This window comes from Doryrhamphus excisus, chromosome 13 (genome assembly GCF_030265055.1).
Source record: "Doryrhamphus excisus isolate RoL2022-K1 chromosome 13, RoL_Dexc_1.0, whole genome shotgun sequence".
Lineage (NCBI taxonomy): Eukaryota > Metazoa > Chordata > Actinopteri > Syngnathiformes > Syngnathidae > Doryrhamphus > Doryrhamphus excisus.
Window position 1 is genome coordinate 17351035 of NC_080478.1, and position 20264 is coordinate 17371298.

Below are 20264 nucleotides of genomic sequence, written 5' to 3' on the forward strand. Positions count from 1 at the left end.
CCTACTCCTTTTGGACATGTGGAACTGTGAACGGATTATGTGATGCATTCAATTGTAATCTGATGCATTTTCAAATGAAATAAAACCATAAAAAATGTTTAAAAAATTAAAAAAAAAAATTTAATTAAAAAAATACAATTAAATAAAATTAAATTATATTAAGAAAGCAGGAAGTGAACAAATGTGATGGAGGGGTAGGATTTAATAAGCTTTGCTTCTTCCTACTCCTTTTGGACATGTGGAACTGTGAACTGATTATGTGATGCATTCAATTGTAATCTGATGCATGTTCAAATGAAATTAAACCATTAACCATTACTAAGCTAAAAACAAAAATGTATGTTGACACAAATAAAATGGCTGCCGTTCATGCCTTTTTAGTCACTGCTGTCTTGTATACATGCACATACAAATATATAGTCTCAGAGAAGCAACTGACAATTCATTGTGTCATTATGATTGTCTATATATTAAATAATAGCTAACGTTAGTAGCTAAACTTTGCCAAATCTGTATTATTACCTGACAACAAACACAAATCATGTGTGTGTATGTGTAGCAGGGAGGAATACGTTTGTGCCCCCCTAACCAAGGCAGACAGCACATGTGGTTATTAATGTTTCACTTTCCTTACATAAGACTAGAGGGAAGGTGGCTTCCGAAATAGAACATTTCATCCAGTTCATAATCAACAGAATTGACTGCTAGGTCCATACTAGCGCAGGTTTTTGTTGTCAAGGTGGATCTATTTTATTTAACAATAATACTGTACATATGACTGCTTTGTATTCTTCCCTACAGCATCAGGATGGGCTATAGGATGAACACCCCCTGCAGTCAAGTCCATGTGCAGGTGGACCACCTCCTACAACAAGTATTTTGCTGATCAAATATGGCGCCCACCATGGAGGGCACACACACAGTTTTGTATCTCTATTTGCCCATCCGTGAGCTCAGCAACATCAGCCTGTATTTCCCCAAGAGGCTGGACCGGAGCTTTAAGTACAAGAGCCGCACCAATCGTTCAGCTCGGACCGGTAATGACCATGACTGGGGAAAGGAGGATCTCGCTGTGTCCAAACAAAGAGGCCAGTCTTCCGACTCCTCGGCTAAACCCTTCTGCTACCGGCAGGCAACAAAAGCGGCTGTTGCAGAACTCTCCTGGCTGGCTGCAGAGCACCACCAGTTGCTGGCAGATCTCTTATCCCTGTGCAGGGATTGTTCTGACAAAGTCAAGATGGGGAACCAGGATGGGAAAATTCAGGATTACATCAAGGACCCGGAAGATGACCCGGGAAGTCAAGCCGTGAGAAACACGAGTACTCCAGAGCAGAAAATGGTTGCAGCAAAGACTCGAAAGATGAAAACGAAGGGAGGCAAGAGGCCCGTCGGTGCTGAGGATATCCTCCAGAGTCAGATGAAGAAGAAGATTTCAAATGGAACTCCATCCTGTGATCTTCCTGCCAAGAATAGTTCCTCTTTGGAGCAGATTCCAGGTACATCATTCTGCGTCCATGGTACTAATCCCATCCTGCCGATGGAGGAACCTTTCCAGATTGCCAGAGAGGGCTGGGACTCAATGGAGGACAACCAGACTATTGACTCAGACATGGATTTTTGCAATGATTTCTCAGAGTACGACAGCGAGCAGGGGTTTGAATCCGCCTCCTGCTGCCTCATGGAAGGTCTAACCAGAAGGGAAAGTGGGAGCAACCTTCGACCTTCGGTAAAGAAGTTCAACTGCTCGGACGAGGTATCAAACGACAACGCGATGGTGAACTCCAATCAAGAGCTGCCCAGTAAAACCAATCCAAAGGATAAGGGGGTCAAAGTGGTGGCTAAAGTACAGGATATAGAGGGAATAGTGGAAAGTGTCAGTCATACAAGCCCAGATGAGTCAGGGTCTTCTGGGTCTTACCCGGAGACCAGTACATGTCCAAAGCAGTACTGTGGACTGTGGAGATCCAGCAGAGACACTCTTCCCAGGGTGAGCAGAGAAAAGGGTCAAAAGCTTACAGAGGGTCTCCAGTTGCCTCTTGACCCTCTACTCCGATGTAAACCTCACACCAAGAGTCCCACTTCACCTTCTCTTGCCGATGTCTTCAACGCATCCTTCCCCGCCTCCAACAGCCTCCAGAGCATGTCGCCGGCCCTTTCCCCGAGCCCAAAACTCAATCACCGCATAGTACTGATCTCTGATAAGAACGCGGACCATGAACGAGAAAGTTCCGGTAACGCAGATGAGACCAAGGGCTTCACCGAGATCACTGACAAAAACGGAAACAAGCGAACGGTTACACATTTGGATTTGAACCTCAGCAGGCGGCCAAGCAACTCCGGAAAGTGGAATTCTTCTGGGAACTCCACAACAACAGGTAAGCTAAATGGAATGTCCGAAAAACAAACACACATTCACAACAAGAAGCATTGATCATGTAGCTTAGCATGTAATTGTTGACATTAGTGCTTTGATCATCCTAAGGCAGGGGGTCTCAAACTCAATTTATTTGGGGGCCACTGGAGCTAGGGTCTGGGCGAGGCTGTGCTGCATCAGGTTTTCCAAAAAAAAAAATGCATTTATAAAAAACAGAAAAATGAATAAACTTTGCTTTGGTTCCGATTTTCTACAAGAAAAGCTCTGATAAAATATTCCACTGTTCTCAAATATCTTAATTTTTACTTTTCTACACAAAATAAGAAATAAAATAAATAAACAAATCAAGAATGAAGAAAATCAATCAATCAGTAATAAATAAATATAATAATAATAATAAAATGCCAAATAATAAAAACTTAAGAAACCACATATAGTTGGTGGGTAGACAAATTATTTTTTTCAGATTAAAATGAACAAAGCATTATTAGAGCCCTGTAGACATGACAAAACACGACTATAGTCACATTTATACTTTTTTTATTTACAACATATTGCGCAACTGCAGGGTCTTGAGACACATGCTAACTCGCAAACTAGAGAGCTAGCGACCTAAACGGTAGCCTTCAAGTTATTTCCTTTAAACTTAAAAAGCCAAAAACTTACCACTTCCACACGGATAGGGAGGATAACTATTAACAGTTATTTAACCTTTAACATGAACATTAATCAAATAATTTTTTTCTGGGTACATGATACCATACAGCATCCATATCAAACTTGCGTGGGCCGCACAGACATGAAACTTTCATATCAAGGCGGGGGCCTCAAACTAGTGTCCTGCGGGCCACATTTGGCCCACGGGCCGCGTGTTTGAGACCCCTGCATTAGATCGACTACAAAATGAACAAAGCATTATTAGAGTCCTGTAGACATGACAAAACACGACTATAGTCACATTTATACTTTTTTTTATTTACAACATATTGCGCAACTGCAGGGTCTTGAGACACATGCTAACTCGCAAACTAGAGAGCTAGCGACCTAAACGGTAGCCTCCAAGTTATTTCCTTTAAACTTAAATAGCCAAAAACGTACCACTTCCACACGGATAGGGAGGATAACTATTAACAGTTATTTAACCTTTAACATGAACATTAATCAAACGTAATAATTTTTTCTGGGTACATGATACCATACAGCATCCATATCAAACTTGCGTGGGCCGCACAGACATGAAACTTTCATATCAAGGCGGGGGCCTCAAACTAGTGTCCTGCGGGCCACATTTGGCCCACGGGCCGTGTGTTTGAGACCCCTGCATTAGATCGACTACAAAATGAACAAAGCATTATTAGAGCCCTGTAGACATGACAAAACACGACTATAGTCACATTTATACTTTTTTTTATTTACAACATATTGCGCAACTGCAGGGTCTTGAGACACATGCTAACTCGCAAACTAGAGAGCTAGCGACCTAAACGGTAGCCTCCAAGTTATTTCCTTTAAACTTAAATAGCCAAAAACGTACCACTTCCACACGGATAGGGAGGATAACTATTAACAGTTATTTAACCTTTAACATGAACATTAATCAAACGTAATAATTTTTTCTGGGTACATGATACCATACAGCATCCATATCAAACTTGCGCGGGCCGCACTAACATTAAACTTTCATATCCAGGCGGGGGCCTCAAACTAGTGTCATGCGGGCCACATTTGGCCCGCGGGCCGCATGTTTGAGACCCCTGTCCTAAGGGCTTCACATGGAGTTAATTTTTTAATTTACCTTACTGTTGTTGCCTGAAATCCCTGTAATTGCTCTTTATCCTGAACTCTATTCTCCACAATCACAGCCGAAATTGGGCCACTTCGAGTGGTCTGTTTGCTCATTACTGCACCGACGTGTGCAAATGCAAATTAAAAGAGCTTATACAAGTCGCAATCAGGCTCTGACGATAATTTGGTAGATGATCTCTAAGGAACTGTATAAGCGCTGTGGCCAAGTCAGAGATTAGCGCCTCTGATCAAAGGCTCAAACTTGATGCAAACTTTGACCCGACTACGGTTCTCATGAGCGCTGTGTTAACTGAAGCGTTGCCAATTTGCTGCCGGAGGTACCCCGTTATCCCACTGCTAAACTCATACCTCCACACCCACAGGAGAAACAAGGTCACCAGCAGGTATGAAAAAGGATTAGAACTGATGTCTTTAGACATAAATAGATCATCTATTGTGTTTCCTGTTAACACGGAATAGATTTGTACGATATGGACAAAAGTTTTGGGGGGAAACTCAGAACTCTTCTAGAAGATTTTAGAGCGTCCATTCATCCAGAAAAACATTTCTTATGTCAGAGGTCACCTATGTTGGATGAGAGTAGAAATTCCTGTTCGAGTTCATCCCAAATGTTTTTTGAAGGAGGTGAGGTTAAGGCTCTCAGGTTTTTTTTTTTGTAAGCACCTTTCTTTTGAAGCCATCAAACCCATAATTGAGTCATCTGTCTCTCAGGAGATCCGGGTTCAAATCTCTGTTCAAACATCTGTGTGATTAATTTTGCATGCTCTTTTTTTCTCTCGTAAAGTAAAGTAAAGTAAAGTAAAGTAAATCCACAATAAAATAAAATAAAATAAAATAAAATAAAATAAAATAAAATAACATAACATAACATAACATAACATAACATAACATAACATAACATAACATAACATAACATAACATAACATAACATAACATAACATAACATAACATAACATAACATAACATAACATAACATAACATAACATAACATAACATAACATAACATAACATAACATAACATAACATAACATAACATAACATAAAATAAAATAAAATAAAATAAAATAAAATAAAATAAAATAAAATTAAATTAAATTAAATTAAATTAAATTAAATTAAATTAAATTAAATTAAATTAAATAAAATTAAATAAAATTAAATAAAATTAAATAAAATTAAATAAAATTAAATAAAATAAAATAAAATTAAATTAAATTAAATTAAATTAAATTAAATTAAATTAAATTAAATTAAATTAAATTATTCATTCATTAATTTTCTACCGCTTATCCTCACGAGGGCCGCAGGGGGTGCTGGAGCCTATCCCAGCTGTCTTCGGGCGAGAGGCGGGGTACACCCTGGACTGGTCGCCAGCCAATCACAGGGCACATATAAACAAACAACCATTCACACTCACTTTTTTTACTTTCAAAGTAAAGTAAAGTAAAGTAAAGCCACAATAAAATAAAATAAAATAAAATAAAATAAAATAAAATAAAATACAATACAATACAATACAATACAATACAATACAATACAATTTAATTTAATTTAATTTAATTATGCATGTTTTACAAGGGCGTTAGTGGGCTTATTCAGAGAACTCTGGCTTCCTTCCACATCCTAAAACCCATTCATTGTCGGTTGAGACTGTAGATTGATCACATGCGTGAATGTGAATGGTTGTATGTCTTGCCATGGCCTCTGATTCAAGCAGGGTACACCTAGTTTTGGGTGCCTCTCACCCAAAGTCAGCTGAGCTAGGCTCCAGCCCACCCATGACATGCCACTTGATGGCAGCCGAAATAAGAACACTGCCGTATTCCGGAATGTCCAGGAACTACGTGAACGTTTTAGCTAAAAACAACCTAAACATTTTTAGATTATGACTTGGTTAACTATCTGTAGGTTAACTTTTACTTTCTTTACTTCCAGAGTTAATCTTCAATGGGTGTCACTCTCGTCAGCCCACCCCCCTTAATACCCTAACGTATGTTATTGTCTGACATACGGCAGGCAGCTTTTTCCAATCAGATTAGTCAGTTACGTTCCAGCGAGGTCATATGAAACTAAACAGTACAAGAGCTCCTTCTCCCTGCAAGCTGTCATTCAACATAAAGAGTGGCGCCTCGCTGCATTGTTGACCCACAGAGAACAAGAGTAAGCTCTATTCATGTAATGACGTGAACTTTGTAAACACAAGCTTAGGGTGCATCCTTTGTCCTAATATGTCTCACGTTGTTGCAGAGGAAATGTGGACTAAAGTTCTTTCCCTGTCTGTAACCCCTGAAGCATCTTCATTACGTCTCTGCTCTGTTCCAAATGTACATTGACCAGTGGAGTGAAGCCAAGTTAACCAAATTTTCTGTCCTCCAGTTGGAGCCCTGTCAACCTCAATGAAAGCACACTTCAGTATTTCTCCATTCTCTCCTTTCCATTTGCTACCACAATTCCATTTCAAATGAGTTAACGGTACATGTGGGAGCTTCGGGGTCATGCAGCACAGCACTTTTGAGGTTCTACTGCTCTTACACAGAGCAATCAGTCCATCAGTCGGCCTTTTCACAGCAAACTTGTGGAGAGAAGCAGCAGTAACGGTGGTAAGAGGAGCTCAATGATTTATAATAAGCCCTGCATTGCTCATGATTTATACAAAAGTCCATGATCCTCCATCCTGGCTAAAAGCGGCAGAGTGGAAGCTGCCACATGCTCTCAACATACCATATGGTACCATAATTGTGTGACTTTGAATGATGACATTATGGATTTTATTGGACAAAATATGGGCTCGCATTAGCAAAGCTGTTGAAGGGTTTTAAATAAAAACGAGAAACTATTTTAAATCACGCTCGACCAGTGAAAGCCATCTTACTCCAGCACAACAAGCTCTATATCAGGGGTCTCAAACACGCGGCCCGCGGGCCAAATGTGGCCCGCAGGACACTAGTTTGAGGCCCCCGCTTTGATATGAAAGTTTAATGTTAGTGCGGCCCGCGCAAGTTTGATATGGATGCTGTATGGTATCATGTACCCGGAAAAAATTATTACGTTTGATTAATGTTCATGTTAAAGGTTAAATAACTGTTAATAGTTATCCTCCCTATCCGTGTGGAAGTGGTAAGTTTTTGGCTATTTAAGTTTAAAGGAAATAACTTGAAGGCCACCGTTTAGGTCGCTAGCTCTCTAGTTTGCGAGTTAGCATGTGTCTCAAGACCCTGCAGTTGCGCAATATGTTGTAAATAAAAAAAGAGTATAAATGTGACTATAGTCGTGTTTTGTCATGTTTGTTAATTTTAATCTAAAAAAAATAATATGTCTAACCACCAACTATATGTGGTTTCTTAAGTTTTTATTGTTTGCCGTTTTAATATTATTATTATATTTATTTATTTATTACTGATTGATTGATTTTCTTTATTCTTGATTTGTTTATTTATTTTTCATCTTATTTTGTGTAGAAAAATAAAAAGTAAGATATTTGAGAACAGTGGAATGTTTTATCAGAGCTTTTCTTGTAGAAAATTGGAACCAAGGCGAAGTAAATTGAGTTTGAGACCCCTGCTCGATATCATAACAACAGTAATAATAACAGTTTTTCATGGTATTTTGCAGTGGCGTCATTAGGCCTATTTTAGGGGGGCTTCAGCCCTAAAAAGTCCCCCTAAATAATTTGATATTTTTTATTGATTTTTTTTAATGATTTTTTTTTTTTTTACAAAAAAAATCTCTGACAAATTTTATATAATAGGGCAAAAGCAGGCTAATAAGCAAGCCAATAAACAGGCTAATACTAGTCTACTACTACTAGCAGTAGTAACAATCAGAAGAAGAAGAATGATGATCGTAATAATCATAATAGGCTAATTAATAATATAATAATGATTATTCTGCCCCGTCCTCAGAACCTAGTGACGCCCCTGGTATTTCGGTTACCAGTGTGAAAGGTGCAAAACATTAGAAACACCTCTCGCTCTGATGCTGTGCAATTTCACAGGAAACTAACTACAACCTCAATAATAAACAGACCATTGGTATCTTTACACATACAATCTTAAATAAAGCCCTTGTGTGACAGCTGAGTATTTACACTAAATACATGAAATTGAAGTCAGTCAGTAAGCCTTTAAATACAAAAAAAATATTATTAAGCCTCATAATTCCTAATAATCCGTCTGGCACTGTTTGTGTAGTGATTGTATCTACTCCCGACTAAACAATACCTTATTTTAAAGCTTGGACATAGTATACATTTTCACCTTTTTTAATATATGCATTGATACTGGAAGTTAGTTTGGTCCACACTATCTCTGACTATTGTCTCTAACAAGTGTTATTGTGTACATGATCCATGATATACATACAGTATATACTCCAACATACAGTATGTCACACACACAATAACTAAGCAGTGGGAACGGACACAAACATTAGCAACACTAGCATCACTATGCAAGGTACAGCGCTAACAGTGCTTCCTGTGTCTCTTGAATTTTAAGCTGCGTAGCGAAGCCTGTTTTTTTTGGGGGGGGGGGGGGGGGGGGGGGTTGGTGGCCATATTCACAAGGCGCGCATCGAGTTGGAGGCGGGTCATAGGCAATATTATGTCCATAAGGAAGGGATAGTGTTTTTGTTTGGGATGTTATAAAAAAATGGCGGCACGGCGGTCTAGTGGTTAGCGCGCAGACCTCACGGCTAGGAGACCAGGGTTCAATTCCACCCTTGTGTGGAGTTTGCATGTTCTCCCGGGTTTTCTCCGGGTACTCCGGTTTCCTCCCACATTCCAAAAAAAAACATGCTAGGTTAATTGGCCATTCCAAATTGTCCATAGGTATGAATTTGAGTGTGAATGGTTGTTTGTCTATATGTGCCCTGTGATTGGCTGGCCACCAGTCCAGGGTGTACCCCGCCTCTCGCCAGAAGACAGCTGAGATAGACTCCAGTACCCCTGCGTACTACTGTACTACTATGACTACCTGTTTTTGCACCATACTATTAACATTCTATATGCCTCACAGCCAGGAGACCAGAGTTCAATTCCACTCTTGACCATCTCTGTGTGGAGTTTTGTGTGGGTTTTCTCCGGGTACTCCGTTTTCCTCCCATATTCCCAAAACATGCTAGGTTAATTAGCGACTCCAAATTGTCCATAGGTATGAATGTGAGTGTGAATGGTTGTTTGTCTATATGTGCCCTGTGATTGGCTGGCGACCAGCCCAGGGTGTACCCAACCTCTCGCCCGAAGACAGCTGGGATAGGCTCCAGCACCCCCACGACCCTCATGAGGAAAATCGGTAGAAAATGAATAAATTATAGGGGACCTTTAAGGTTTACCAGGAGCTAAATACTCAATAGCCGTCACAGCCTTGGACAGTAAATTGGCATATTTGCTTTGGTGTGCAGAATCTATAAAGCTTCCCTTGACCACTGAGGAAGAAGAGTGATGGTCAGCCAGAGTGGCAAGTAGGTTCATCCATCACTCTCGACAACACCCCCCCGTCACAATGTGACATGAGATGGTCCCTGAGCCACACCAGACACAGACAGACCTATTCACAAAGAATGTAATAAGTCCCGCATGGCAACACCCACACCGTGTGACAGCTGCTCATTTTCACTGTTTAATTACTTCAGTGGTATTGAACACCTGCACGGAACAAACACCTGCATAGCGCAATGTGGTTAAAAGCACGGACTGCGCCAAAGAGGTTGTTATTCATATGGATGGGGAGGATCCACTTCTTCTCATACATAACTGTGTCATCTGAGTTGACATCACGAGTCTGCTTCTGCTTTTAAAACAGCAGGGGGGGGGGGGGGCAGATTAAATAGCAATAAGCTCACGTTTCCCTGGATTCGGTCCAAGCCTGTGCAACATGAGGGCTTCTGAGTATCCTGTCAAATAAATAGATGCACTTTGCATAATGTTCTTTATGATGCAGTTGTTACATTGCAGCATGGTCAGAGTCAGACTGCAGTGTTTGGGTGAAGTAATTAAGATATGCTTGCTCCTTTCTTGACCAGATGGGGGCAGTGTATGCACCCTTATGCATACATAAAAGGTCCCCTGTTCTGCACAATTGACTTTTTAATGATGTTATAACAGTAGTATGTATTCCTAGAGCAGGGGTCTCAAACTTGCGGCCCACGGACCGCATGCTAGTTTAAGGCCCCCGCCTTGATACCAAAGTTTAATGTTGAAATGACAGCTTAAAGCTGTGTGTACACCGGACACAATTAACATGATTTTGCCCCGCCCATACTGTTACCCTACCCTGTTACCCCGCCCTGTTTTGCTTTGGATTAGCAATGAAGCTAAAGGCTTATAACGCTGGGTACAAATAAATGCAGGAAATGATTTGGAATAAAACGGAAAATAAAGTTAAAGTTAAAGTTACGACGCTGCTCCCAGATGGAACTGAGTACGATGCTAACTTGCTAATTGGGTCAAATAATTAAGTTTCATTAATGTTCATGTTAAAGGTTAAATAACTGTTAATACTGTACATTTGAATCTGGAAAAAATAATTTCTCTACCAACTGTATGTGGTTTCTTACATTTCTCTTATTTGCTGTTTTATTATTATTATTATTATACTTATTTATTACTGATTGATTTATTGTCTTTATTATTAATTAATTAATTTATTTTTTTAATCTTATTTTGTGTATAGAAAAATAAAAATTAAGATCTTTGAGAACAGTGGAATGTTTTATCAGATATTTTGGTGTGGAAAACCGGAACCAAAGTACTGAAAAAGTGTAGGGTATAGCAGAAGCAAAAGCATTGAAGATAGTTTTTTTATTGATTTTTTTTCCAGTTTTTAATAAATGCGTTTTGGGGGTTTTTTTGAAAACCTGATGCGGCCCGGCTTCACCCAGAAGCTAGCTCTGGTGGCCCCCAGGTAAATTGAGTTTGAGACCCCTGGTCTAGCATCAAGACTAGATACACTTGCAATGAACTATCGTGGGACATCTGGGGGTACTTAAAATTGTCATAAAATATGGCACCCCCAATTAATTGACTAATATTTTTAATGTACTATATGTGTTGTATTTATTTTTACCATCAATAATTCCATTGGAAGTCACTTTCACATTTGCAGTCTGTCCACCCGCTTTCAAATGCCCAAGGCACATTTTCAACACCAGATTTGGAACTGTCCCAACACACAGACAAGCAGTACCCACTGCGGAACCATGCAGCAGAACATTACCGTAATGAAATGTTATTAATATAATCCTTCTTTTTTTCCCCCTTACTAGCTACGTCTCAGATAGCTGGCGCAACTGTAGCTCCTGCTGCTGTCTCATAATACCCCATTGCAGTGGATAGTTTTCCAACAAAAGCTCTCCGCTTGATTGTGTGTCTGTGTTGGGAGGGGGTGGGAGGGAGTACTGTCACATCTGAATTTAAAGCATTTGGCTGATGAACAAACTCTGGGTTTTATTCAAAAGGACTACCAACCGACTCTGCAGTCATACTGTGTTTCCCTGCTCAAGGATACTCGATACACAATAAGGTTATAGGATATTTATGTGGTTTGTTCAACAGGATGTAGTGTACTCGGATTTCGCTACAAACAAGTCTTGGTGTTTTCCAATAACTGCAGGAATATCAGGTCACCGATGCGCCACCTTTTCCCCTTTTTTTATTTCTTATTTCTTATATTTATTTCATTCATTCATTCATTCATTCGTTTTCTACCGCTTTTTCCTCACGAGGGTCGCAGGGGTGCTGGAGCCTATCCCAGCTGTCTTCGAGCTAGAGGCGGGGTACACCCTGGACTGGTGGCCAGCCAATCACAGGGCACATATAGACAAACAACCATTCACACTCACATTCATACCTATGGACAATTTGGAGTCGCCAATTAACCTAGCATGTTTTTGGAATGTGGGAGGAAACCGGAGTACCCGGAGAAAACCCACGCATGCACGGGGAGAACATGCAAACTCCATGGCCGAGGGTGGAATTGAACCCTGGTCTCCTAGCTGTGAGGTCTGCACGCTAACCACTCGACTGCCGTGCCACCCCAAATATGACATTCATTCATTCATTTTCTACCGCTTTTCCTCACGAGGGTCGCTGGGGTGCTGGAGCCTATCCCAGCTGTCTTCGGGCAAGAGGCGGGGTACACCCTGGACTGGTGGCCAGCCAATCACAGGGCACATATAGACAAACAACCATTCACACTCACATTCATACCTATGGACAATTTGGAGTCGCTAATTAACCTAGCATGTTTTTGGAATGTGGGTAGGAAACGGGGAATGACGGGGAGAACATGCAAACTCCACACAGAGATGGCCGAGGGTGGAATTGAACTAGTGTCTTTTAGCTGTGAGGCCTGTGCGCCAACCACTTGTACTACCATGCAGCCCCTCTAGGAAAACATTCATTCATTTTCTACCGCTTATCCTCACGAGGGTTGCGGGGGTTGCTGGAGCCTATCCCAGCTGCCTTCACCCTGGACTGGTCGCCAGCCAATCACAGGGCACATATAGACAAACAACCATTCACACTCACATTCATACCTATGGACAATTTGGAGTCACCAATTACAGGGGAGAACATGCAAACTCCACACAGAGATAACCAAGGGTGGAATTGAACCCTGGTCTCCTAGCTGTGAGGTCTCGCCCGCCGTGCCGCCCCAAATATGACATATGAAACATAAAATTTTGCCAATGCTGAAGCTGCATTTCTGCTGTCTTGACAGAAGAGGGCAGCCTTTCCTAAAGTGGCCAATAAAAATGAGGTTTTGATCTTTCTCCTATGTTTTTTTACAGTAAATATCAGTCCTTATCAATGCATTACTATTGTCTGGAGGTGTATGTTTTATTGAATCAGCATAACTTGCTGGTGTGGATGATGGGTAGAGGCCTGACTAAGTGCTGCTAAAAATAGCTTCAGGCCTGCAGGAAACACAGGAGTCTCTCTTGCCGCCTGTTTGATGCTAAATTATTCTGACGCCTCCTTTTCAAGGCAATTGTGTTAATCATGCAGGCTACACAGTAGCACAGCTTCCCTCACGTAGCCGCATGCTAATTACGCCATTGTTGTGTTTGTTTATGAATCCCCACAGAGGACTCTCTGCTACGTCATGATGATATTTGGACGTTAGATGGTGAAGAACCCCAAGTGCTCCTGTCCCGTGTTCCCCGTCCAGATCACCTGGATTTCCTCCGCATTACACCGCCTGAAGATGACATCATCGGGGATACACCTTATTATCCCAAGCTGGAGTGCACGGTGAGGGATGTACGAACAATATCTGACATGATAGCCTCCACTTATGAAAGCGGCTGAAATGCGATGATGCTAACGTCAGCATGTTACCATGTTAACGTTTTAACATCCAACATGGTAGAGCCAAGTGTCTGTGTGTGATGAAAATGTCAAAAAATTATACTTTAATATTAGTATGCATTATAAATAATCATATTAGCATGCTAACACTTTACATGATAGCATTTAGTATTTATATGAATACAAAAAAAATTAAATTATGAGATCACCCTTGAGTTTCTCATTCATTTTAATGACTGGCATAACTAAAGGTACCTTTGTTTGGACAAATATAATGATGACGACAAAAAAAGCTCATACGACCTAATTTTTGGGAAAGTACAATACCATAGCTATTGATAAACTTTTTTTTTTTGAAGCAATTGTTATTATTAGCATGCGGGACTCAGGAAAATCTGGAAAAATCAGGAAATCAGGAAAAAGACAAAAGAAACAAACAAACAAAATCAAGAAAACCACGGAAATTGATAGATATAAGCTCTTAAATTAAACTCTTATGAGTTATTTTTGTTGTCATAATATTTGTAGAAACAAATGTACCTTTATACCATGCATTAAAATGAAACAAGGCTGGTCTAATATTTTTTTTCCATGTCTGCCAATGTTAAAACTACTTAAAATTGATTTTAAAAAAATGCTACTATGCTAATGTTAGCATGCTAAACTTCGCACCATCGCACTGACTGCCAATGTTAAAACTGTTGAAAATGGCTTAGAAAATTTTACTAGGCTACTGTTAGCATGCTAGCAATGTTAACCTGTGAACTTTAGCATGCTACCAATTGATAGCATGCACTTAAGCCTGTATTTATTAATCTCTGTGACCCTTGTGAGGATAAGCGGTACAAAATGAATGAATGAATGAATATTCTTATGCTAGCAATTACTATTGCTAGCATGCTAACATTAGTATCGTAGCATTTTTCCCGTTTAAGTATTTAGTATTAGTATTGAGTATTTAATACTTAGCGCTACCATGCTAGATATTGCGTGCTAACGTTACCATGTTCATTCATGTTTTTCTGATGGTCTTGCATGAAAAACCCAATACTTCAAAATTGGTGTTAAAAACCAGTGGAAGGAACCTATTCAGCACAGGTTTTTCTTCGGATAACAGCATTAATGTGATCGAACGCTTGACTTTCTCCGCATTAACAGAAATCCAAAGCTCACTTCAAAACATTTCATGTGCAGACATTCTTCCAGATTAGGTGTTCACTCAAGCGGTTTGCATTCTAGGCATTCTAAAAGACAGTTGCTAAGGAGAACCGGAATGGAATGGCGGTTGTCCCTGAAAGTGGGCAACGCTAAACTGTTTACAGTGTGCTTACAAGTCGTGGGAGTGGGAATCAGTCACACTTTAATACTGGGTAAACTGCAACTGATTATGCATAAGCTGCTCATGGCGCAAGGTTGCTCAATGTTAGCATGTTAGCTCACCTTGCCTGTACTGTAATGAACACAGAACCTAATCCTCGGAGGCTTTTTACGGGAGTAGCGTACACGGAACGGTGCAATACTTGTGGCATCTCCACATCAAGACACGCTGCTGAAGTAATCAGACACCTGTGGACGTTGCTACACGTCCCCTCCCAAGGATGGGCGGGACTTTGAAGGGAGGCGTCCACAGACTGGGTAAACCAGTGAGACACATTTTTTTTTCCCCAACTTTTTTTTCTCACACAACAGACGACTGACTGAGGAAATTCTCAGTCATGGCTTCCGGACTTTACTAAGGATACTAAGGATCAACATCATCAACATGGAAAATACACCTCACGTTGTGGGAATAGGAGGAAACGCTTTGTGAAAAGTCAGGTGAACTCTGCTCTATGAAGATTACAGCAGGATAAATTCCAGCCATTGAACAGATTGACTTATCTGGTAGTGACATGGGGAACGTTCTCATAGAGTGAAACCTCAACTTTTACTACTAATACTAGTCTTTATGCGACCGGTACAACGTCTATATTCACCACACAGTCACATTATTTTTGGTGGTCCTGGAGAAGGTAAGAAAGAGATTTGCCCGTACAAAGAACTTTTGTTTTCAGTCAGTCTTTGAGGCGGAAAGAAAAGGAGCAGATTAGGTACTCACAGGACACTTCGCCAAAGCTGCCATATATTTTTCTTTTTTAATGCCAGCGTGACATTTGAAAGAGAATGGACAGTTCAAGTAATTTTTCTGATGCTCAAGGGACAAAACCCACGACTTCTTTATTAAATGTCTTCAGTAATCTACTAACTAGGGAGAAGTCACCTTCAGATGCGCCGCCCGCTGTGTTAACATCTTTTAAAGAACTCTCAGATGGGAAGAGTCTTCTTGGTGAAGGATGTCAAGTTCTTAAAGTGGGCAAGGATGGAACTCACAGGGGTTCACCTAAAGGAGTGTCTACAAGCTCACCGGATCAAGATCTCGTCCTGGTTACGAGAGTGGAAACCTACAGTGACTCTGACAACGAGGAGGAAAGGGCAGGACTGTCAAAGACGTTGTCCAAGCTAACTCAGCATGGCAATGATTCAACGGACCGTATTGATGGACATGAATCTATGGACCACAGTAATGGAGATGAACGAGGTGATGGCCCTGAGGTGGAATTCCATGTGCCAGAGTTTCGGACACATGGATTTAAAAGATCGCCTTTTGAATCTTATTTATTGACGGACAGGTCGAACCAAAGAACCGACTTTAGGACGGTTCCCAGAGAGAACACAGAAGAAATTGGAAGTAAACACATGGAGAGAAGAGAAAGCGACGACTACGAAGGCATAGATTGTTCTTTGCCTGTTCCCTCCATAATTATTGGGAATAATGCAGATACATCTTCGACATTACAGCAGGCGACAGAAGACCCGAATCGCTCACATATATCTGGAACCCATGAGCAAAATATGGAGGATTCACACCCTTCCTCTGCGAATCCAGACGTGGATAAAATATCATCATCTAATCTTCATCCAAGTGCTAAACTTACATCCCAACACTCACCAGAAGACAAACCGTCACCGGTATCCCAGTCCAGAGACACATCTTCATTTCAGATGCCAGCCCTCTTCAGTGGTCTACGGGTTCTGAAGAAAGGAGCGCTGGGGGACGAGAGGGAAACGGTGTCAGAGATCAAGCAGCGGGAGAAAGATGCTGATCTGGCGTTGCTAAGTTTGAAGAAAACGGTGAACAAAGCCAAGCTTCAACCAGAGCAGAAGACGCTTGGTACTGTTAAAAAACACCCAGACACAAAACCTCTCTCGGAAAGTCGGCGAAACAGTCGGCTCCTTAACCTGGACATGCCCGGTGATGGGCGGGAAGCAAACCCAGACAAAAAGGAGTCTGAAACTGCAGCGATTGAAGGAGATCAACCCCCGCATCCAGAAGTCAAAAAAACTTCAGATATGGCTTATGAAACGTTCAAAAACATTTTCGGACCAAAATCTCTCAGGAAGGACAAATCAGATCCTGTGGATGTAGAAGCACTCAGAAAGAAGATTAAAAACGACAAAGAAAGTCTACGATCTATTTTTGAAAGAGCTTCCAAAACCGCCAGCAAGGAACCAAAAGTTCCCACCGGAGCTAACGTATGTTAGCATCTATCTTTGTAACCACAAAAAGACGACCATAGCTTTGTCCAGCAGTATGTCATGGTTGTTGTGTTTGTTCCGTCATCGCAGACAGAGACCACTTCCCCTGCAGACAGCGAGGACCGCACTCCAGGACGTCTGCAGGCCGTCTGGCCGCCCCCTAAGTCCAAAGATGAGGAAGAAAAGGTGGGACTCAAGTACACGGAAGCAGGTAAGAAGCTAATATTTCTATTCTGTATTTACTGTTTGTTTCTGTGTTGAATTGTTGAATTGCGGGATATTAGAAATGACAAATTCATTCATTCATTCATTCATTTTCTACCGCTTTTGATAGATATAAGCTCTTAAATTAAACTCTTATGAGTTATTTTTGTTGTCATAATATTTGTAGAAACAAATGTACCTTTATACCATGCATTAAAATGAAACAAGGCTGGTCTAATAATTTTTTTTCCATGTCTGCCAATGTTAAAACTACTTAAAATGGATAAAAATGCTACTATGCTAATGTTAGCATGCTAAACCTAGCACCATCGCACTGACTGCCAATGTTAAAACAGTTGAAAATGGCTTAAAAAATTTACTAGGCTACTGTTAGCATGCTAGCAATGTCAACCTGTAAACTTTAGCATGCTACCAATTGATAGCATGTCCTTAAGTCTGTATTTATACACCCCTGTGAGGATAAGCGGTAGAAAAAGAATGAATGAATGAATATTCTTATGATAGCAATTACCATTGCTAGCATGCTAACATTAGTATCGTAGCAATTTTTCCCGTTTAAGTATTTAGTATTAGTATTGAGTATTTAGTACTTAGCGCTACCATGCTAGATATTGCGTGCTAACGTTACCATGTTCATTCATGTTTTTCTGATGGTCTTGCATGAAAAACCCAATACTTAAAAACTGGTGTTTGGATTGGTATTAAAAACCAGTGGAAGGAACCTATTCAGCACAGGTTTTTCTTCGGATAACAGCATTAATGTGATTGAATGCTTGACTTTCTCCGCATTAACAGAAATCCAAAGCTCACTTCAAAACATTTCATGTGCAGACATTCTTCCAGATTAGGTGTTCACTCAAGCAGTCAAAAAAGCTTTTCCTCACGAAGGTTGCGGGGGGTGCTGGAGCCTATCCCAGCTGTCTTGGGGCGAGAGGCGGGGTACACCCTGGACTGGTGGCCAGCCAATCACAGGGCACATATAGACAAACAACCATTCACACTCACATTCATACCTATGGACAATTTGGAGTCGCTAATTAACCTAGCATGTTTTTGGAATGTGGGAGGAAACCGGAGTACCCGGAGAAAAAAATGACAAATAATAAATTATAAAATATTATGTATGTGGACTCTTGTTTCATGCCAGTCAACTTGACAATAAATAGCATATGGAATTCCACAGAAAATTAAATGAATCAGCAGTTGTATTTATATTTTTTAAACATTACATCTTATGGGCATGCACATAGAAAAAAAACATCCCTAAATTGTTCCATCGCATACTATTACTATTACTATACTATTTATTACTATTATTACTATACTATTACTATACTATTACTGTTACTGCTTATGATTAATATTTTAATGCAAGTGTCACATTGAAGTAATCACAAAGCTGTACATGTAAATAATGCATAGTACATCTTATGGGATATGAATGAGAAACAATGCAAACAAGAGTATAAGCAAGCCACCGTAGTTTAATGCAGAATATATAGAGAGAAATAGTTCATGTGTTTGTGTTGTATCAAATTCTTGGCTTAATTCAATAGTGTTGACAGATCATCTTTGTGGTGTCAAGTGTGACTTGACAAATGATTTCATTTCGGGCATCACTCTTACCAGCTGCACAATCCAAAACTGGTCGGTTTAGTTGCTAAACTTGGCCTTTCATAAAGAAAGTGACCCACCCCTGTGTAGAATTTCATTACTTGTTTTATCAAACTCATCTGTACTTTTTCTACAAACCAGATATTCAACATCCTTGAAGTTCATTGCATCCTTGTCGCTCTAACTTAACCACACCAGCAATAGCGAGGAGATTTTTTTTTTTTTTTTTTTTTTTTGGGGGGGGGGGGGGGGTATTGTGTCAACATACAGTACAGGTGACATGTGTTTGTTTTCAGAGCACCAGGCTGCCCTTCTGCAACTCAAGAGAGAGTGCAAGGAAGATTTGGAGCAAATGCATGTAAGTTATTGTCAATGTAGCAAAAAACACATTTTGTGAAAATGCATGATGATGGACAGATATGTTTACATTTCTTATGTTGTCCAGATGACAACTTTTACCAGAGTAAGTTGTAAAGAACAGTGAAACAGTGTAACAATAAGCATGGGAATATACTTACCTAGTAGTTAACAGTCGTGGACACAAGATGGCGCTAAGTAATCATGAAATGTTGAATTAGTCGACTCGTACACACACACCTCGACTGGAGCTCGTCTCTTCATTACAGGGCAGTTGTGTCATTCGGTATTTTGGAAACTGGGCGTTTGTATAGGCAGCAAAACTATTTGTATAATATATTTAATGAGGAGATTAAGTCTCGATAAGGACTCTACGTAGAGTCAACGACTCTAAATCTCTACGTAATGATATATCTGTACTGAATGACTAGTTGTTTACTTTCACCACTAAACCTACTACTAAACCTTCATTTTTGTCTACTAATAAAATTATTCCATCTCCATTCATTCATTCATATTCATTATTATATAGTATACTTACATTATATTCACGTGTTCTATATGTCATACATCTTTGAAGTAAAACTTCCTGGTTAAAGGCTTTTTGAGACTATTTTAGCCAATCAGATGAGACTATTTTAGCCAATCAGACGTCAGTCAGCTTACTCGGGGCGGGGCCTTAAAGAGACAGGACCTATTACTCACATATACTGTATGGTTAATGTCGTTAACATACTGGTTAAAGGCTTTTTGAGACTATTTTAGCCAATCAGATGAGACTATTTTAGCCAATCAGACGTCAGTCAGCTTACTCGGGGGAGGGGCCTTAAAGAGACAGGACCTATTACTCATATACTGTATGGTTAAAGTCGTTAACATACTGTACTTCCCCAAAACAGTGGGATGGTAGTGGTTAGCACACCTGTCTCACAGTCAGGAAACTATGTTGGAACCATAGTAATTAATTGTAAGAATAGAGAGGTGAAAAAAACAGTACATTTA

General features: G+C 40.2%; 2 protein-coding genes across 5 annotated transcripts in view; one reads left to right on the forward strand and one right to left on the reverse strand.

The window, feature by feature from the left end:
- Positions 1–17390, reverse strand: part of LOC131140056 (ryanodine receptor 3-like) — a 157623-nt gene extending 140233 nt beyond the window's left edge. The window contains exon 1 of the mRNA XM_058090130.1: positions 16480–17390. The gene's annotated coding sequence lies outside the window, so the exon portion shown is untranslated. The remainder of the gene's footprint in view (positions 1–16479) is intronic.
- LOC131140058 (formin-1-like) overlaps positions 1–20264 on the forward strand; it is a 69412-nt gene that overhangs the window by 1210 nt on the left and 47938 nt on the right. For 2 of the 4 annotated variants that reach the window (XM_058090134.1, XM_058090133.1), the window contains exons 2-5: positions 802–2375; positions 13267–13433; positions 17157–17277; positions 19202–19263. In XM_058090134.1, the coding sequence (XP_057946117.1) occupies positions 893–2375; positions 13267–13433; positions 17157–17277; positions 19202–19263 (1833 nt within the window). In that variant the 5' untranslated portion in view covers positions 802–892. Of the gene's footprint in view, positions 1–801; positions 2376–13266; positions 13434–14570; positions 17064–17156; positions 17278–19201; positions 19264–20264 lie in introns of those variants that run through there. The other 2 variants (XM_058090136.1, XM_058090135.1) reach the window with 2 other exon arrangements.